We start from the raw sequence: 20,333 nt of genomic DNA on the forward strand, positions 1-20,333 counted from the left end.
ATGTATAATGCCTTCGTGTCTGACTCCATCTGGTGGTTGAACCAGTCTTGGTTAACGGAATTTAAACTGTAGGTCAGTTGTACATCACTTGGCCATGTGCACATACAGTGTACTGGTTCTCATAGATCCTATCATGAACTTATAAAGAGGAATTTATTTTTCAGCTGAAATGATTCTTGCCCATCTAAACCTTAATGACATTTTAACAGCTGAGATGGACAGACTAACAGAACTTGAATCTGAGGAAGGACTCGAATCTAATCATCAGAACCTAAAGGGAAATGAACATAGACAAGATACATTTAATTCATCGGACAATGATAACGAAACTGGTAGTGTTGATGTATTTAATATCAGTACTGAAAGTCACAGCAGTGAATTAATAAACAAACAATTGCCTGATCTTTCAAATTCAACCAGATTAAAAAAGTCAGTTAACAATAAAGAGGATAGCTCATTACGATATAGTAGAAATTCCATAGAAGATAATGAACAAACTGATGACACAGAAGAGTTTTTGGCAAATGTTGCTGAAGAAGTTTATGAAGATATGAAAGACTCGTCAATAAGTGAAAATAGTGAACAAGGAACTGAAATTGATGATACAGTATCAATTGACTTTTTGATTTCACAACAATCTACTCAAGATAGTAATGACGATGTTTGTGCATCCAATGAAAAGAAACGATCAGCAGATGACGTACTACAAATACAACCTGCAGAAAAGAAAAGCAAAGTGCTGATATTAAATAATAAAAACCAAGCAGCCTTGATTGGTAAAAATACAAAGAGAAAACTAAGTGCATTTACTTTCACGCGACAACAAATGAGCTCACCTGATAAGCAGTGTACAAGAGAAGCTACCAAGCAAGCGGAGTTCAACAAATCTCCAACATCTCAAATTTTTACAACACAAGACTCATTAGATGACTTGGATTTCAATGAATTTTAAAAAATCAATGTATGTATACCTATATTTCATTATACTACTTTATCCTTACTCTAGCTATTCATTGCCACTAACAGACTGATAAATGTATACAATGTTGCACTATCAAAGTTTTTCAAACATCCATGTTAGTTACACAACAAATTTATCATCCTAAGTTTGCGCTTAATAGCTGTATACTGGTAAAGCCTAAACAATGTACTGATTGCCATTCCTTTCCAGTCAAACTAGTTGGACAAAAAAGTGTGATGTGCCCAAGTATGGTAGTGATATAATCTATATGTAAATCACATTTTTTTGTCACATTAAGTTTGATGGTTCAGACCTTTAGCAAAGGTTAAAATTGATTGATTTCCCAACTACTATCTGACAATTAATAAACTGCATATCAGCAACAAACTTTTCTGTCTGGATGGCAAATTCCAGTATGTTTTTAGTTGGTTTTTAACATGTATTTTATTTTGCTACGGTGATCATTTGAGATGACATGAGATCATGTTGTGCACACACACATCAGTGTGTTGCATACACAAAATCAGTCTTTGCATTGGATATCTAAGAAAAAAAAACAAGAAAAGTAGGAAATAGGGCCAGGTGTGCTAATTGACAGTGGGAAAAATACTGTGCTACATAAAATATTAAGATCAAACTTCCAACAGGTAAGTTGATATTTATTCTTCTTATTTGTCTCATTATTTATGCTCCATTTTTATCCTGTTCATCATGAATAATGGGCTTTGTATTCATTTTCATTATACTAGACTTCTCAGGTAGCTTCTTTTCAAATAACAGTACGGATATCGTACTCACTTAATCAGAGTTCATACTAGCCCACTCATATCGCATCGTGATAGCATACCTGCCATATATAGGAATGCAGAAATGTTGTACAATAGTGGGTGCACTAATCTAAACGCTACACATTTGTACTGTATTGTATAAAAAAACTACACAAAAACAAAATTGTATTTCTTAAAATCAGATTAAAAAAATTAAATTTGCGTCGCATAGCCTATCTCATGCTCACCACATTCAACGAAATTGATTTGTTGGGGTCTCTTGTTGGGCTTCAACCTAGCCTAGAAAACTAATCTCTAAGATTCTGCCTACCTACTAGGCCAAGCATGGCCCAGCTAGGATCGACCTACCTAATACTAGATCGCATTGGAGTATTACTATTACCTAATGGTAGTACCTAAGCCTAGCAGCTGAGCAGCCATCGTGATGCCAAATAAAACAATATTGAAGCTTTATTACTAAATCATTTATTTTTGTTTTATTTAACAGATACAGATATTTTATTGTCATACAAACCAAAATAGTACAGTATGAAATTTGTCTTAGATACACTTAATTAATAGAAAAAAAGCATGCAAAATACAATAACATTATCAATATAATCTTATCTAAGTTTGTTTTTATTAAATACACTGACTGCTGAAGGTAGAAAGGAATTCCTAAATCGAATTTTTTTACGCATCATTCTTAGTCTACCAGACTTATTAGCTATAAACTCTCTATGCAAAAGATGCGTATCATCAGCGATAATAGATTTAAATTTCTAAAGATCATTGCACATGTTTTCTAAGAGGTTTATGTTTACGTTTATGATTTTGCTAGCTGTCTTCACTACCCTATTCAGTCTATTGTAATCGGCTTTCACTGGCATCTTACAGCCAAGGAGACTCGGCTCGTTGAAGTATTTAGGGTGGTCTACCAATGGCCTAGGGAGCTCCCAAACAACACGTCCGCCCTGTGTGACTGACTGAACTGAACGATGTATTGTTATGATAATTATCTAGAGGTCGATCGTAGGGTGGTTCGTAGGGTTAATAAACACTATTGTTACATCAACGCAGACTATTCTGAACGTAGCCTACGATGTATTATGATAATTATAGTGTGTACCTAGTATAGGCTATATTAGTTGATCGAAACATGAGCAACAATTTTGCAAATACATTACTACTGCTTAAATCTTGTTAAAGATTAGAATACAGAAACTCCTACCTTTCAACTATACCCCCTCGCGGCCGCACGCATATACAACGGCAAGATGCCACAAGGTCATTTCATTTCATTTCATTTCATAGTAACATTTATTTCCTTCATAATATACAAAATAAATAATATAATACAAAATTCATGACGAGAAGAAAGATAGTTAAAACAATACAATTTTTTTTTCTCATCTTTAACATGAATAAAACAATATTATGAAGGAGGCACAATTTCTAAAAAGCAAAAGCTTGTGTTGAAAGTGCCTGAACAAAACAAAAAGTAACTAAAATCAAATTAGTAAATAATAGTAAATGGTATATAGGAATAAAGTAATTACCATAACGGAATATGAAAACAATAAAAAACTGATACCTAGAATATAACTAGTTAATTAATTTACTTTTGTATTAGATATTGTTTAGTGTTAAAGACGAAGCTATGTTTGTTTGCAGAAGTTGTAATTTTGTTAGGAAGTGAGTTCCATATCTTGGGTCCAGTAAATCTAATATTATGTTGAAAAGAAGTCTTTTTGTGTTTAGGAATATGAAGGTTATTGAGGATTCTTGTGGAATAGCCGTGAAATTCATAATTGGGAGAAAACATATCGCGTAAATGAGATGGAAGAAGAGCATTTTGGCTTTTGTAAATAAATAAACATTGTTGGAAAATATTAATATCTGTTAATTTTAATAATTTGAGAGAACGAAATAAAGGATCTGTACTAGTTCTAGGTGAAACATTCGAAATTATTCGAATGATTTTCTTTTGTAGTATTTGAAGTTTATTTAAATTAGATGGGAATGTGTTACACCAAACGATATTGCAATATAAAAGATATGGCAAAACAAGGGAGCAGTAGAGTGTTCGGAGAATATGATGTGGAAGAAAAGATGCCAGTCTACAAATTATACCAATATTTTTTGAGATTTTGTTTTCTGTCTCAATAACATGGGGTTTCCATGTCAGACGACTATCAATGGATACACCCAGAAATTTTGCATGATTGACCATGGGGAGAACAGAACCATTTAGTTTAATTTGCAATGGACCTAATTTAATCGGCATCGTACTACTTCTAAACAAAACATAGCTGCACTTTTTTAGATTTACAGAAAGGCTGTTTGCCAGAAACCATTCGGATACATTAATTAAACTTGTATTTACAGTGTTAAATAACGACTCTAAGTGTCGATTTTTACAGATTAGTGTTGTGTCATCTGCATATAAAAAGTAAGATAAAGATACTGACGAATTGTAAATATCATTCACATATAAAAGAAACAGAAGAAGACCTAGTAATGGACCTTGTGGTACTCCACAGGTAATAGGCAAATAGTCAGATTGGGAATCACAAAACTTGGTACATTGGTAGCGGTTGGATAAATAGCTCTTAAATAAATTGAGAGGAACACCGCGAATACCATAGTGATACAGTTTTGAAAGAAGAATGGGATGGTTAATGGTATCGAATGCTTTCGATAGATCGACAAAAACAACAATTGCAAACTCATCATTTTCAAAAGCATCTATTATTTCATTGGACAAATCAATTAAGGCCATTGCGGTATCAAAATGTTTGCGAAATCCAAATTGCTTATTGAATAGAATATTATTTTTTTCTATAAAGGCATAGGTTCTATTATAGATAATTCTTTCTAATATTTTAGAAAATAGCGAAAGGACTGAGATCGGTCGGTAATTAGATAAAGTGTCCTTTTTTCCTGCTTTAAAGATGGGAGTAACTCTTGCCAATTTCAATTTATTTGGAAAAACTCCTTTTGTTAAAGACAGATTAAATATGTGACATAGAGGTTTAACCAAAAGGGAAATTGATTGTTTAATAACTTTTGGACTGAATTCATCAAGTCCTTGCGCTTTATTAGTTTTAAAACACTTGACAATATCTATAATTTCGGTATCAGACACTGGACACATAAATAAAGAGTTTAAAGTAGGTAAGGGCAAATACGTTTTAAAATCAGATTGATCGGTTGGCAATTTTTTTGAAAGAGTTGGTCCAATTTCGACAAAAAACTTATTGAATTCATTTGCGATTTGAGACGGGTCTTCAATGGATTCACCATTATTGCCTGTTAGAACAACTTTCGTATTCAAATTGGAGACCTTTTAATCAAGGAGTTAATTACGCGCCAAGTACCTTTAATATCATGTTGACATTGAGTAAATCTGTTTTGATAGTATTCGGTTTTAACACGTTTAATAAGTGAATTTAAGGTATTACGGAATTTAGTGTATTTTATTTTATTATGATTGGTAGGATTATTTAGGTATTTAGCATATAACTTGTGTTTATATTTAGTAGATTGCAACAGACCATTTGACATCCAAGGTTTCAATTTTGTGTTTTTTTTACTTTGCGTAGTCATTGGAAAATGTTTATTATATAAAAGTTTTAATTTAGTTTCAAAAGTATTATAAGCTTGATTAGGTTCTTGCAATAAGTTCACATCGTTCCATGTTATTACGCTAAGCTCTCGTTTAAATTGTTCGATGTTATTTTCATTAATTTTCCTAAAAGGTTTATTTGGAGGTCTACTGACTGCTTGAGTATTTTTGTATGTTAAGGTAGATATAGAAAAAACAGGTAGGTGATCGGAAATATCGCAATAGAGCTGACCACTAGCGAGGTGTAAATCAGGCTGGTTGGTTAATATGTTATCAATAAGAGTAGCACTATTTGATGTTATCCTAGTAGGTCTAAGTATTAGCGGTAAATAAAAGTTGCTAAAAAGAGTGTTTACAAAATTGTTAGTTGTGGTTTCATAAGTATATTGCAAAATATCTATATTGAAATCACCCAACAGATATACCAGCTTATTTTCAGTTGAAAGAGTATGAAGTAGGTTATCTAGGATATCATTGAATGCATTGATATTCAAAGACGGAGCACGATAGATTGTTCCCACGATGATATTTTTCCCATGTATCTGTTCTATTTCAATAAATATCGATTCACATATTGATTCATCTGTTGTTAAATCATTACGGACAGTAACTGATACATTGTTTCGTACGTACAGGGCTACGCCACCACCCGCCTTAGATTTCCTATTTCTAGAAAAAATATTATAACCCGGCATATCTGTTAGGGGATTATTGTCATACTGTAGCCAAGATTCAGTAATAGCAATAACATCAAAGTCAAATTCAAGTGTAAGAAGAAAACGTTTTAAAGAATCCATCTTGCCCAAGAGACTACGTGTATTAAAATGGATAGTAGACAAAATATTTTTATCATTGTTATGCTTAGAGAAATTCTCTGAGAATGTTTCTGGATCAAAATAATTAGATTCATTTAAACTAGCATAAAATTGAGAGTGTGGATCAACATTTTCATTAATATTCATGTTCTCGTATGCCACAAAAGGGTTAAATTTCACATCAGTTGTAGAGTTGGATTGGCACATTAATTATAGGTATCATAGATAATTTAAACATTAGGTAAAAGTTAACAATAATATAATAAAATAAAAAACTAAATATAACAATAATTAAACATAAAACAATTCTGTTTAGTGCTGCCGTATTACTAATACATAGGTAGCGTAAGCGTTGCACTCCCCGTGTATAAAACGGAGAATAATTCATTAGGTATGCAACCGGGTATGCAAAGGTATAATTTGCATAATGGTACGTAGCGGACATGCTTGGAATTTAAACAAGCAAAGCCAGGTTAAATATACTGACATTACAAAATGAAAGAAGGCAGAGAAAAAGAAACCATTCATATCCCAGTTCCTCAAAACACCGTAAAAGTTACTTGAATATATAGGGAGTCCCCGTAGAAGTTCGCCATTTACCAGCAGAGAATTTAAGTTTAGTTCCATTGTCATATAAAGCTTTAACTTGAAATTTCCATTTCTTCTTTTCTTTATAATCCACTAAGGTCAGATCATCTATCACGTAAAACTGTTTATCTTGTAAGGCAATATTCTTCTGTTTCATGACTTGAACTTTAGAGTTATAACTAAGTAGTTTAATTATAATGTGTCGGGGCCTCACCGGCAGTACACGACCGACTCGATGTGCACGCTCTATCGTTGGTATTTCACTAAATTCAAAGTTATCTATTAGAATGTTCCTGGCCAAGACAATACAATCCTCACCTGATTCTTCTTTAAGTCCCACAATTCGAACGTTGTTACGTCGGCTGAAGCGTTCGGATTTGTTGGCCTCTAGTTCGAGCTTCGCAACCGTAGATGATAGTTTATCAACCGTTTGTTCGAGTTGACCAATCTTGTTAGCCTTGATAATATCGTTTTCTTCGAGTGCTGCGATTCTGTCCGAGTTAAATCCAATAGCTTGGTTCAAATCCTCTTTAATTTTTGCCTGCCCATCTAATAATGATTTTAGGGAAGCATGTACAAAATTGTTAAAGTCCACAGGGTTGGAACAAGCACTTTCAATATCGGCTGGGCGAGAGCGAGTCTTGGGTTTGGTGGCCATGATGCATACACGCCGTGTAAATTGTAGTCAAATGAGGAGCGCTCGCTATACACGTCTTATCCTGAGCACGTCATTGATACCAATCTGTCTAGCCTAGGTACATAATTAATTTACAACAGATGAAAATTAAATAGGCCTAGGGGCAAAATAATTGACAATAATGCAGCACTTCCCACGGCAGATCAGTTTTAACAAAAATAAAATTACTGACCACCGACCGGCCCAAACACAAAATAATTCGAGTGAAAAACAGTATTGTGTTTCATGTCATGTGGTCAGCAACCAGATACGGTTATTACAAAATACAAACTGCGTACTATTTTTAGTTCTGGTACATTAAATAATATGTAATATATAAATGTAAACATTTAAGCTTAGCATAATCATATACGCTACTACTGAATAAGTGGGCTATAATAATATGAGAACTAATATTAAATCTACATATCAGTTTTGTACCATTTTTTCTTGATATAATTGTGGAAGCTTAAATTAATTTAACTGTTCTGTATTTTGTTATTGGGTGGGGTCGGATTCGGGCTTTTTTGTTGTTGACCGTATTGATATGTTAATTCATGTATTGTCATTGTTTTACAATAACCAGTCGTGTTATATATTATGTGTACTGTAGTTATAAATCATTTTATTTTCTGTGCACCTGTTTTTTTCATTCGAATTACTTTGTGTTTGGTGGTCAGTAATTTTATTTTTGTTAAAACTGATCTGCCGTGAGAAGTGCTACATTATTGTCAATATAATTTTTAGCCTATACTTTGTTTTTTTGGTTCACCAATTTTTGGAAATGTTATTCTGGCATGGTGGTCAATTTCAACAGTACATTCGTCTGTAAAAATAACGTTTCTGAATTATTCTCTGTTACGGATACAGGTCACTGTATAACTTTATTGGGTCCGCGAATTAACTGACAGTATCTCGTTCCCTCACAGCGCCATTGTAGTTTGCACATACTCTTGAAGAGAAGTTTTGACGCACCTGCGTCATTGCGATAGATTAAAGAGACTATATATTTAATTCATACCCAATATAAAGGAAGATTCAGTCTCTTCGGTATATTTCTATACACTCATCGTGTACTCACCTAACAGTGATCTGAGTCCCAGTGGCGTGATCACCCTGCTTGTTTTCATTTCTTTAGCTGCCCAATTCTCCGTCCAAGGTTAGCCCGTCCAGGAATACTTGCAGCATCCGGACCACTGCTTCCTTTGTCCTTCGTTGAGCTGAGCGTCAGACACAATCAGCCAGCTGTTGATTCGTCTGGTAGGCCTCATGGAGAAACCGTCTTGTCATCGGACGTCGGTTCGGGGTGAAGCCCTCGGGCTTTGCCGAAACTCGTGGTGGTCTGGTGGAGGCGGCTGCCTTCTTAGGGGACGCTGGCGGTGTCCCTTTGCTGGGCCGGGCTGGCATTGACCTGGATGTGTCCTCTGTCCTGTTAGTGTTGAGTGGCAGGTTGGCTCTGTGAGACGCCCCACGGTGAGGAGTAAATCGATTCAAGAGATCAACCATTGCCCCTCCCCCCCCCCAATAAGCAATGTGGGTATAGCAGCGCCAGTGGACACCCCAGCTCCGTGATGTTCTCGCATCCCACTGCCCGAGCGGTCGACCGCAGGATTGTCATCCACTTGTAGGACAGGTGGTGAATAACAATTTCTTGTTACACAGCTTCACTGCTCTCTCCAAGATCGAGGCCTGCCTCGGTAACAGGGAGACCACTCCTTTGACAAAATCCCAGCGACAGCAGTGGGTCGTAGTGTCGTCCATGACATTCGCACTTCCTATGAATTCCGGGGCGTGCACCAGCAGGTGATCCTTTGACGTACCCTGCTTCAGAGTACATACTGCGATGGGGCAGGGATAGCTTGTTCGCAACAGTAGTCGTTGCTGCTTCGGTGGTGATGGGCTATGGCTTTTCACCTGGCTCCTAGTCTGACTTCGGTCGGCGGTCGTTTGGCTCCCGCGGGCGCCGGGTGGGGTCCTACACGAGTCCCAGAGACACGACCACCCTGTGCGTGACCTCGGCTAGATCTGTCCCGGCAGTGACTCCCCCAGCAGTTCTCCCTCGGCAGTTCTCCGACTGAAGAGCGCGTTTGCTTGGTTGACTCGATTCCTGAGGTGCCGCTTCCTTCGGCAGATTGGTGGGCTTCTTCAACCTTACGTCCGTCGCTTGAAAAATGAAGTCGGTCGCTTTACTTGTGTAAGTTGCTGTTGGATGTCAATGGTGTGTTGCATTTGTGATATGGTAGTTCGTGTTTGTTCAGCCAATACCTGACAATTTTTTTTTCCTTCACTTTTCCGGTCAGCCACACACCACATTCGACGATTGTTTCACTGACTGTTTCACTTTACGAAGCCAACATCGTGGCCTATATGAAGGATTGTTTATTGAGGTAATACAATACAACATCGTAGCCTACGAAGTGAATGACCTAGTCTACGTTCTACCTACAAAGCTACTTCGTAGGAAAAGTTGCAGTACTTTCTTTCTTTACTGTATTTTTGATACATTTACAACAAGCATTAAATTCATATTTTATAATGCTTACCGTATGTCCTTGACATTGTTAGTTGAACAGCATTCATCAAAGAGGCCATATAGATGTTATTTATGACTGTTTTGTTCTTTTATCCATAATTCCACTATCAACATACCAGCTGTATTGACAATGTTGTACTCTTTTTTCACTTACTTATATAAACATATCATAGAAGATCACTATCAACAAGAGACCATTATCAACTATAGGTATGAATTTTGTATCTATTATGCAAAATGTGTATAATAAAACAATCTTCAAATTTATGAAGTTGTTTTTAAATTCTAAAACAATTGATATGTAAAGGTTCTACTTGATGTTTGATTTTGCAAAGATGTTGTACTCTTTACTTGTCACTTCATAGAAGATAAATAAATTATAGTTATAAATTTTGCATTCATGATGCAAAATGTGTATACTATAATTTCAATTATTACAGTTATTTTTTAGATTTATTAGACTGCACATAACATAAAGGCAGCGAAAAGAAAGGGATGAACAGGTGACAAGCACCTCTATCTACCAAAAAAGGAATATTTATTGTCCCATTTGATACCGTGACAACTTCTTAAGCTAGGATGAATCGGTATAATTTTGAAGGCGTCCGTGATATCAGTCTTAATAATCCTGCCCTTGTTGTTTTATTATTTTTATCATGTTATCTATTGATACGTATTGAATATGCGTCCTTGTCTATAAGTTTATTTGTGCAAGTATCTACCTTCATCGATACCAATCAGATTTATGCGATACTGATTATATGGATTACTATTATATGGGCCAATCAAAACCCCTTGCTCACCTCAGTTGTGATTAGTTCCGTAACGATTTCGGGTTGTTGCAGTGCGGAAGTTCTTACATTCAATTGATTGTTTGGGCAGACTTTTGATGCCTGTGTAGAAACCATGGGAAAGTCTGTTGATTAAATACTCTTTGGTGTTTGTGTTTGGAAAAGTATCGAGCATTAGTTTTAGTTCCGTATTGTTAATGGGTGTTGTATTACAAGTTAAGACAAGTCAAGACAAGTTAAAGTTAGCGGTGTCATGTTTCATTTTGCTATGGCCCCTTGACAAGCATCTCTATCCACATCCCCCCTTTTAATAAATTAAAACTACAATACAATATTTGCTAAAGCAAAATATTCAGTTATTAAAATTTAAAAACAATTTTTCAAGTTTATATTCTCTTTTGATTATATGACTTTAAGTTTCACCTTAATTTATCATAAAATAAATATAGCCAGTGGTAGTAAAACTTAATATAAATACCATGATTAGATGGTCTATATTATACAGATATTGACTGCTTAGAGGTTAAATATAAAATTTGACATCCCCTCGGGAATGATATTAAGTTCAAGGGAATATATATTTCCCGAAGCGCCAGCTGAGGGAAATATATATTCCCCGAGAACTTAATATCATTCCCGAGGGGATGTCAAATCTTATATTTAACTGATATAAAAGGCAATATCTGTTATATTATATAGCCAAGAACAAGTCTGCTGGGTTGGGTGAAGCTAGGCTAGGCCTCCTACAGTATTTGTATTGTATTTAAACAAGCCTGCCTAGACACCTTACCTTGCGAAGAATAATATACAGATAATTACTAATTAATGATTCCTTGGCAATAAAATATTCACTTAGGCCTAGGTCGTTTAAATTAACAGGAGAATTTCCATCAATAAGCCTATTAATAATAATATTATAATCAGGTAGGCCGAATAAACAATTCGTCTTCTTCTCTTCGAGGAGCCGAATCACCGGATGTTCAGCTCATACTAGTTACTAGGTTACTACCGTGAGTATTGACCAATCACAAACTGTGTTTCATCACATTTAGGGTGGACTAATAACAAATGAGGGCGCTATGTATGCATAGCTTAAATAGTTTAGAAGATTAATTTCTTCAAGCAAGTTCCGTGGCGCAGCGGTTGAAACGTTGTCTTGTGATGGAGTGACAATTGCATCGCAAGTTCAAGATCCAGTAGATGACTTTTGTTTATTTATCGGCAAACGCGAGTGTTGCACACGAAAATGACACAGTCAATATCATCGTACTCAAGAATTTATATGATTAATGACAGGGGACACGATTATTACGCGAAAATTACACAGTCAATATCATCGTTCTCGAGGATATATACGATTTACGATCCTCGCAGCGGTAGTCATGTGATGCAGTTTCAACCAATCACGTTCGCGTATTTACATAGGCTATGTAATATACTTGGTTACTTTATATCCAAATGTTAATTTGAATTGTATTCTTCAGATCTGTCATCAATTGTCCCTGCATACCACTCCTTATCATCACAAACCAATATATAATGTGCCCCAGCAGTTAAGATTTGGTTGGTTTCAGTTACTTGTAAGCTAGCCCTTGCTACTAAATGCTTTGTGGCACCTCCTATACAATTGCAAAGGTTCTTTCCGTGACTAGTAGAAAAAGAAAGGCCACTCATGATCTTGTGGAAACGTATGTTTTTATAATTCTTGTATTGGGTAGCTGCCCCATCACTAAATACTTATTGTCTTTATATGTGGCAAGACATATTTTATATGAGAAACTAATGTGGTGATAAAAGCATGAACTGTAGACATTTCATGTTTTAATGAATATGAGATGACACAGGAACATTTTAGTTCATCATATACCTTATAATAATAATGGATATGCAGAGTCCCCAATTATTAAATGCATCATTTGCATTTACTTCAATATTAAAAAATGGTTTTGGATTTCACAAGCCAAAGTGCTCATGAATTTGGCATCGGGATCCATCAGTCTTTGTAATAACCCTGAATACGACAATTAATGGTTGAAGTAGTCTTGTGCATTTTCAGGCAGTGCAGTAATGTGTGTAGCATCGATAACAAATAAATATCTTTACAACAATAATGACTGGGTGGGAGGAAAGGGAAAGTGTGAACAGTGTTTTTGCTGTATTTAGTGTATCATATTCTGTATAGGGTAACCATATTTTACATCTAGCTAAGACAAAAATTCTCTTAAAATTATGAAAAATAAGAAAACTGTAATCAACAATTGTTTTAACTTGTTTTTATAAAACGGGTACAAACTTCGTCATCCCAATAATATCCATTATGTCCACAAAAATCTGAAGTTTGTTGTTCTGTTGGTTCTTTGTTTTCATTTTGTGTGTTAAGTTTTTTTTTTACCCCCTTTTCTGGTTCCTTTTGCAGTTTTTCCTTCTCACTATCATTACGTTGTTGCTGCTGCTGCTCTTTTTGCCATCCTTTCCTCTCAACAAATTCTACTCTTCTAAATACAGTTACCCATGATTTAGTAGGCCTAGTGATTGATATTAAAATTGCTAATCGCTTCCATATCTTTATATTAGGGGATTTGGCATTTTGCCATTTCTTATAAATAGGTTGCATCTTTTGTTGATGGATATTTTTTCAAAGACAACCATAGCATGTTATTAATTGTCATAAATAAATGTGGCATGGTCATGAGCTTTTCTTTTTTATTTTGGAATATAAAGTGATATATAAATAGTTATGGCATGTTGAAAAGAATAAAAAAAAAAAAATCATCTGACAGAGCAATTATGTCTCCGAGCATATCTTTTCTTTCTTTTCCATGACATTAGTAAAAGTAAATTATGATGTTGATTCCAATTACATCGTTATATTCAGTTACTGCTAAGGCAGTTGCCTGAACCTGTGTCACCCCCATCGCAGAGATGAATGGTTCGTTTATTATTGGCCACTGTTCGACCAATATACGAGACATTTTCCTGCACCAATAGTCGTTTTTTTGTAGGCAAAGTTTTAATTTTCTTTATAAACATCACTGCTGGATTTCTGTATTCTCTAATCAGCTTTTCATTTATTTTAAATGATGACGCCCTCCGTCATTAATGTTTCTTATAGTCTTTCAAAAGCATCCTTTTAAATCGTGTCTTGTCGGTAAGACACTTTCTAACAGTCCTTGATTCAGACAGATCCACAATGTACTACATACTTCCCGCCTTTACTTGGTTCAAGATTTGCATTCTTCGTATTTCTTTTGTGGAAATTGTTTAAAAGGCATATGTTTATACCTTCCCTGTGGGTGTCCTTGTTCATACTTTCATCATTTGGGATGAATGTGGGAAGGTTGTTTTCAAACTTAGCAACAATATTATAATAACATTACTGAAGTTTAATAAATGGTATTATACCAGATGACAATAGCAAGAGTTACTCCTATTTATAAAATAAAGGTGCAAAAAATGATATGTGTAACTATAGACCAATCTCAGTGATTGGCCACAAAGCAAAAATAGATAGATCTAAAAAATATGTTAACCATGTTAAGAACATTCTTTTAATGAAAATGTCATCCATATATAAATTTATATAAATAAATGAAATAAATATAATGCAAATATTGTTGGTAGTTAAGAAGAGGTGGACGACATCTTGGCCTTCTTGGCTTGTAATGGGTTCTCTTCATACTCCACCTCAGTTACATTCAGTTGGTTGAGTATACCTTTGCCGTCAGTATTGAGAGCGTTAAATGAGGTTTTGATGAATCGTTTGGATACGCCTGTGTGTTTCAGCTCGCTGAAGACTAATGTAGCTACTTGTTGCAAGAAGATGATTGCATTTGATGTTGGATACATTGTTCTAGGCCTTTTCTTACTTAGGTGTATCATCTTCGTGCAGAAGTTCCTGTTCACACTGTTTTGCTGGAATTAGATGCTGGCCAGCTATCTACGATGCTGTGTACTCTGTTTGTGGACAAAGTTTTGTTAAGTAGCTTGGCCAGTTTGCCTGGATATTTTTGGACAACATTTCCAAAGAGATTGTCATGCATCTTGCTGTCTATGAAATTCGTTGTAGGGGTTGGCATGATAGCGAATTTCTTGGCCATACAGTATTCGACCGTTGCTATGGCATGTTCCATGGTTGTGTCAGTTATTGTTGTTTGGTTTGTGAAAGCCTTCCCGGTGGTTGTTTGTGTTAACTGATTTAGCCATAGGCGTTCGGGCATTGGTGTCAGTTGGGTGTCTGTGTTTTCGTCTATGTCTTCGGGCGTTGCCCACGCATTGAAGATGGCTTGGTAAATCACGGCGAGGCGCGCAACCTGCCCTTGAGCTTTGGCCAAAACTCCCTTGATCTGCCATTGTCATCTACAGGTTTAACAAAATATAAATGTTATTTATTAATGTATTTTCAAACACCATGGTGTGAGTAAACAAGAGTCTGAAGCTGTTTGAATGCTGTACATTAAATAGCAATTGCAAGCTATTTAATTGCTATTATTGCTGTATCAAGTATAGCAATTGTAAGCTACAGTATTTAATTGCTATTTATTGCTATATATCAAGTATAGCAATTACAAGGTAGCTATTTGCAATTTATGGCTATATCAACTATAGCATTTGCAAAGCATCTCCTTGCTATCTATTGCTATGACCATCCTACGCCTTAGTGCAAGAATGTCCATTGCCATTACTATTACAGCTATTAGGGTGTGCTGGCTCAATAATTTCTTTTAAGAATGTTATTCATACAATGCAAATTTTATTTTTCTTCGAATACCTTTCAGATGTGTTTCCAGCTTCTCAAACTCTAACTGTAAGTGGTTGGAGTCCTTCAATTTCTTTTTGAATGTACCTTGAGGAATGGAAGCATTTTTGTGTAATACTGTAATGTGCTTCAAGTCAAATATTGGGACTACTATACGAAAATGGTTCTCAAAATAGATGAAATTGTAGAAAAATGGCTTGTATATTTAAAATATTAAAAAATATATAATTTAATACAGAAAAGGGCCATAAGCAACTTTTATTAAGTAATTGTTTCCATGCTTTAAATTAAAGATAGTGCTAAATTATTGCTCAAAAAGATAACATTGTTTTGTTGTGTTTGTGTCCGATTCAATTTAATTCTGCAAATGATAATACCAGTATACAAAATGCTAATTTCAGGTGACATGATGGCTTGTCTAGCACTATAGCGACCATCATCATGCCCTTCAAGATTTTTTACATCCCGTCAAAGCGAATTTGTCATCACTAATGGTCACTAATGTTTACATTGCTCAAAACTTCACAGAAAGCAAGAAGATTGAAAATGAACATTTTAGTAAATTATGAGCATTATCTTACTACAACATCCATGCATCTCTTTCTTATTGCTGCTGAACAGTATAAAAGTCTGTTTAAAGAGCAGATTATAACATTAATTAATACTTGCAGATGCTACGCGAAATTCAAGTGGTAAATCTTTTTGCGAGGTCATGACAAATGCAAACTGGACTACATTCGCAAAGCCTAGTGCTTCCTTTTCACTTTTATTTGGTAATGATGAAGTTAAATAAATAATACTAAATCAAAGAGTTTGTTTTATGAGATATTAAACCAGTGACAACACCAAATGAAAAATCAGACAGTGGCGCAAAAATAAAAGCGGACTGGACTACATTCGCAAAGATGATGTCACAAAAACTGGTGCTTTTTTGAAAGAAGATGATATTAGTAACTTTTAATCAGTAATGTGTTCTGTGAGGAAAACAAAACAAGAGTATCTAGGAATTGCAAGCAAGAAACAAACAAATACCAAAATCAGTGCTTTCATTTTTTTAAACACTTAGTCATCTTTATGGAAATTAAAGTAAAGTTGTATTCAGGTGATCTTGTCCATGGAGTCACCCAAGGAAAAGTTTTAATCAGGAATTTAGTTTGCAGAATCTTCCTGGAAAAAATCATTTTATAAAAAAACTTTGTTCACAGTACAAATTGAAACGGCTCAAGCTAACGTGTCCCAGCTTTTGTTTGATGAAGATACATCTCCAAGGCTGAAACCATATTTTGACAGCTATCTGCAGTTCACATATTTTAGGCAGACACATTCAATAAAAATAGATGACTACTCATAATTATCAAGTTTAAAGAACATTTTGATGACAGTGACATAGATATGCAGAAAAGAAGCAGCCCAAAATGATTTTATTGATTATTGACATTTATTGATACTGATTTTATTTCTGAATCCTAATAAAGTGCTAGGCCTATTAATACAATACTGCTGGCCATTTTTTTTTTTTTTTTCCAGATTAAATTTGTGCTTTATTTCCCTGATTATTAATAATTTTGGCTATGACATATTTGCAATTTTAAATTTTCTGACATTTACAGTTTGTTTGCACTACAAACTTGGAAACAATTTAAACAATACTTGCATTTGACAAAAGCTACTTATGGTCCTAGAAACATTATTTTATTTCTTTTTTGCAGTATTAATTACAATATGACCATTTTCTCAATTTCAGTTTTTGATGCCATGTTTATGATATTTAAGGCTAACATTATGACATTTTCTACGTTTCATCTGTTTTAGGCGTCATTTGTCAAAATGGTGGTCGCCATATTAGATTAAAAAACATGCCATTATTTATATAAACATAGCATGCTGAATAATGTTTTAGTATTTAATTTACCTGAATACTTGTATCATCTTCTGTTTTTTGCATTTGTATTTGGAAATACCTATGTGTTTGTTGCCTTCTTGTTTCTCAATGTTGGAACCAGCTTTGTTTTTCTGTACTTCAGCTCGACTTTGTATATTTCTATGGCTTTTAAAATAGGTCTGTTTTTACCATTTCCATAGCATCTTTAATAAAGGAACATCACCTGAGTCCTAGGTTCTTAGAACAACACTAGGGAGTTTTGGATTGTGACGACCAAGAACTTCAAATCAAAAACTCCCCAAGTGTTGATTCCAATGGTTGTGGTCAATCGTAATGTTCTAATCACAGTTGCTGTATCAACCCTAGTTTTCTTGCCATTTTTATTTGCTCTTTCCTGAAAAGCAATTTGAATACTGAGCACTGACCAGAAAGAGTAGAAATGCGCCAGCAAAACTGCACAAGAAACTGTTTTTCCATTCTCTTGAATGAATGTAATAAGTGTTGTTTGGACCTTGATTGTTAGCATTGTTGGTATTATTCTTTCGTAATATAATAACTACCGTAATTGCTGACGAGTGAATCTTCAAATTTCATCTACTGGATCGTGAACCTCAGTGATTCCCACTAGACAACAACGGTCGAGGTAAATCTAATTTTTGTTTGATTAAGATGTTTCTAGACGTTTCTTTCAATTTGAATTTGTTTTTTTCTCTTTTGTCTTCTGTTAACAGTGCCGCTCATTTCTTAGCATACAAGAATGTGTGATGTAATTCACTGCAATTGATCAAATCAAAAACTTCCCAAGTGTTGGTTCCAATGGTTGTGGTCAATCGTAATGTTCTAATTACAGTTGCTGTATCAACCCTAGCTTTCTTGCCATTTTTATTTGCTCTTTTCTGAAAAGCAATTTGAATACTGAGCACTGACCAGAAAGAGTAGAAATGCGCCAGAAAAACTGCACAAGAAACTGTTTTTCCATTCTCTTGAATGAATGTAATAAGTGTTGTTTGAACCTTGATTGTTAGCATTGTTGGTATTATTCTTTCGTAATATAATAACTAATTGCTGACGAGTGAATCTTCAAATTTCATCTACTGGATCGTGAACCTCAGTGATTCCCACTAGACAACAACGGTCGAGATAAATCCAATTTTTGTTCGATTAAGACGTTTCTTTCAATTTGAATTTTTTTTTTCTCCTTTGTCTTCTGTTAACAGTGCCGCTCATTTCTTAGCATACAAGAATGTGTTATGTAATTCACTGCAATTGATCAAATCAAAAACTCCCCAAGTGTTGGTTCCAATGGTTGTGGTCAATCGTAATGTTCTAATTACAGTTGCTGTATCAACCCTAGCTTTCTTGCCATTTTTATTTGCTCTTTTCTGAAAAGCAATTTGAATAATGACCACTGACCAGAAAGAGTAGAAATGCGCCAGAAAAACTGCACAAGAAACTGTTTTTCCATTCTCTTGAATGAATGTAATAAGTGTTGTTTGGACCTTGATTGTTAGCATTGTTGGTATTATTCTTTCGTAATATAATAACTAATTGCTGACGAGTGAATCTTCAAATTTCATCTACTGGATCGTGAACCTCAGTGATTCCCACTAGACAACAACGGTCGAGATAAATCCAATTTTTGTTCGATTAAGACGTTTCTTTCAATTTGAATTTGTTTTTTTCTCCTTTGTTTTCTGTTAACAGTGCCGCTCATTTCTTAGCATACAAGAATGTGTGATGTAATTCACTGCAATTTATCAAGCTGAGTTTTTCTGCTGCTACCACAGCAGAAAAATCACAGATGCTGTAAATAAATGACCAACCCTAGCTTTCTTGCCATTTTCATTTGCTCTTTGTCTTCTGTTAACAGTGCCTCTGATCTCTTTATTCAAAAAACATTTATTTGTTCAACAATGGCATATTTTTTAACGTATAATATATAGGTGTGTACATTATTTAAATGAAAACATGGTAATAAGCCATCATTTGGGGTCTTCTCTAGAAGAAATCAAGTTTCTTTTCTCGAGAAGAACCCCATTATGGACAAGAATGAACCTATCTCTGTCCAGTACAAAATGTCTTAATCGACAGCCAGGCAAAACAAATAATAATAACGTTTTGTACTGAAAGTAGCTCGGTCTATTCTCAAAAGCATCAATTTGAATACTGAGCACTGGCTAGAAAGAGTAGAAATGATTCAGAAAAAAAGCACAAGAAACTGTTTTCCCATTCTCTTGAAATTGCACTAATTGCTGACAAGTAAATCTTCAAATTTAGCAGACATCTACTGGTTCGTAAACCTCAGGCAACAAGGACGAGATAAATCCAATTACTTGTACCAACAAAAAAAATGTAATTATTGTAATTTACTTCTTTAAGTAATTAGAATAATTTCTTTTTAAAAACAAATTTAGTGAAGCTGCAAGTCTTTGAACATCTTCCTAATACAATTGGTATTGATTGTATCATATTATAGGATACTTTATAAATCATTTTTTACCCCAGAATTTGTCTTCTTCTTCTTCACACACTTTCCTAATAATTATCTAAAATATATATGTTGATGAAGTTTAGTTCATTTGCTGTTACTGGAAGAAACTATATAATTCTGCAATTTTTGTTTGATTATTGATGTTTTGTACTGGATATAGCTCGGTCAACACTCATAAACATGAATGTAAATACTAAACACTGACCAGAAAGTTTAGAAATAGCGTAAGCAAAACTGCACAAGAAACTATTTTTCCAATCTCTTAAATAAGAATCAAATAAACATCAACAGGTCAGATTTGGTGATTTACGAGTGTTTGTTTATTATCATATCTATCACATTCCTTTTTATTTGTTCGTGATAATAACTACTAAATTGCAGAGATATCACAAATTTCTTTTAAAAAATGATAAATTACTGGCAATCTTGACGGCACTAATTTACC

General features: G+C 34.6%; 2 protein-coding genes across 3 annotated transcripts in view; one reads left to right on the forward strand and one right to left on the reverse strand.

The window, feature by feature from the left end:
* LOC140055259 (large ribosomal subunit protein uL15-like) overlaps positions 1–20,333 on the reverse strand; it is a 165,228-nt gene that overhangs the window by 34,620 nt on the left and 110,275 nt on the right. The gene's annotated exons all lie outside the window — the stretch shown is intronic.
* The window catches only part of LOC140055252 (DNA helicase MCM9-like), a 63,553-nt gene that overhangs the window by 10,243 nt on the left and 32,977 nt on the right, over positions 1–20,333 (forward strand). The window contains exon 16 of the mRNA XM_072100535.1: positions 165–961. Within this exon, the coding sequence (XP_071956636.1) occupies positions 165–952 (788 nt within the window). The 3' untranslated portion in view covers positions 953–961. The remainder of the gene's footprint in view (positions 1–164; positions 962–20,333) is intronic.

This window comes from Antedon mediterranea, chromosome 7 (genome assembly GCF_964355755.1).
Source record: "Antedon mediterranea chromosome 7, ecAntMedi1.1, whole genome shotgun sequence".
Lineage (NCBI taxonomy): Eukaryota > Metazoa > Echinodermata > Crinoidea > Comatulida > Antedonidae > Antedon > Antedon mediterranea.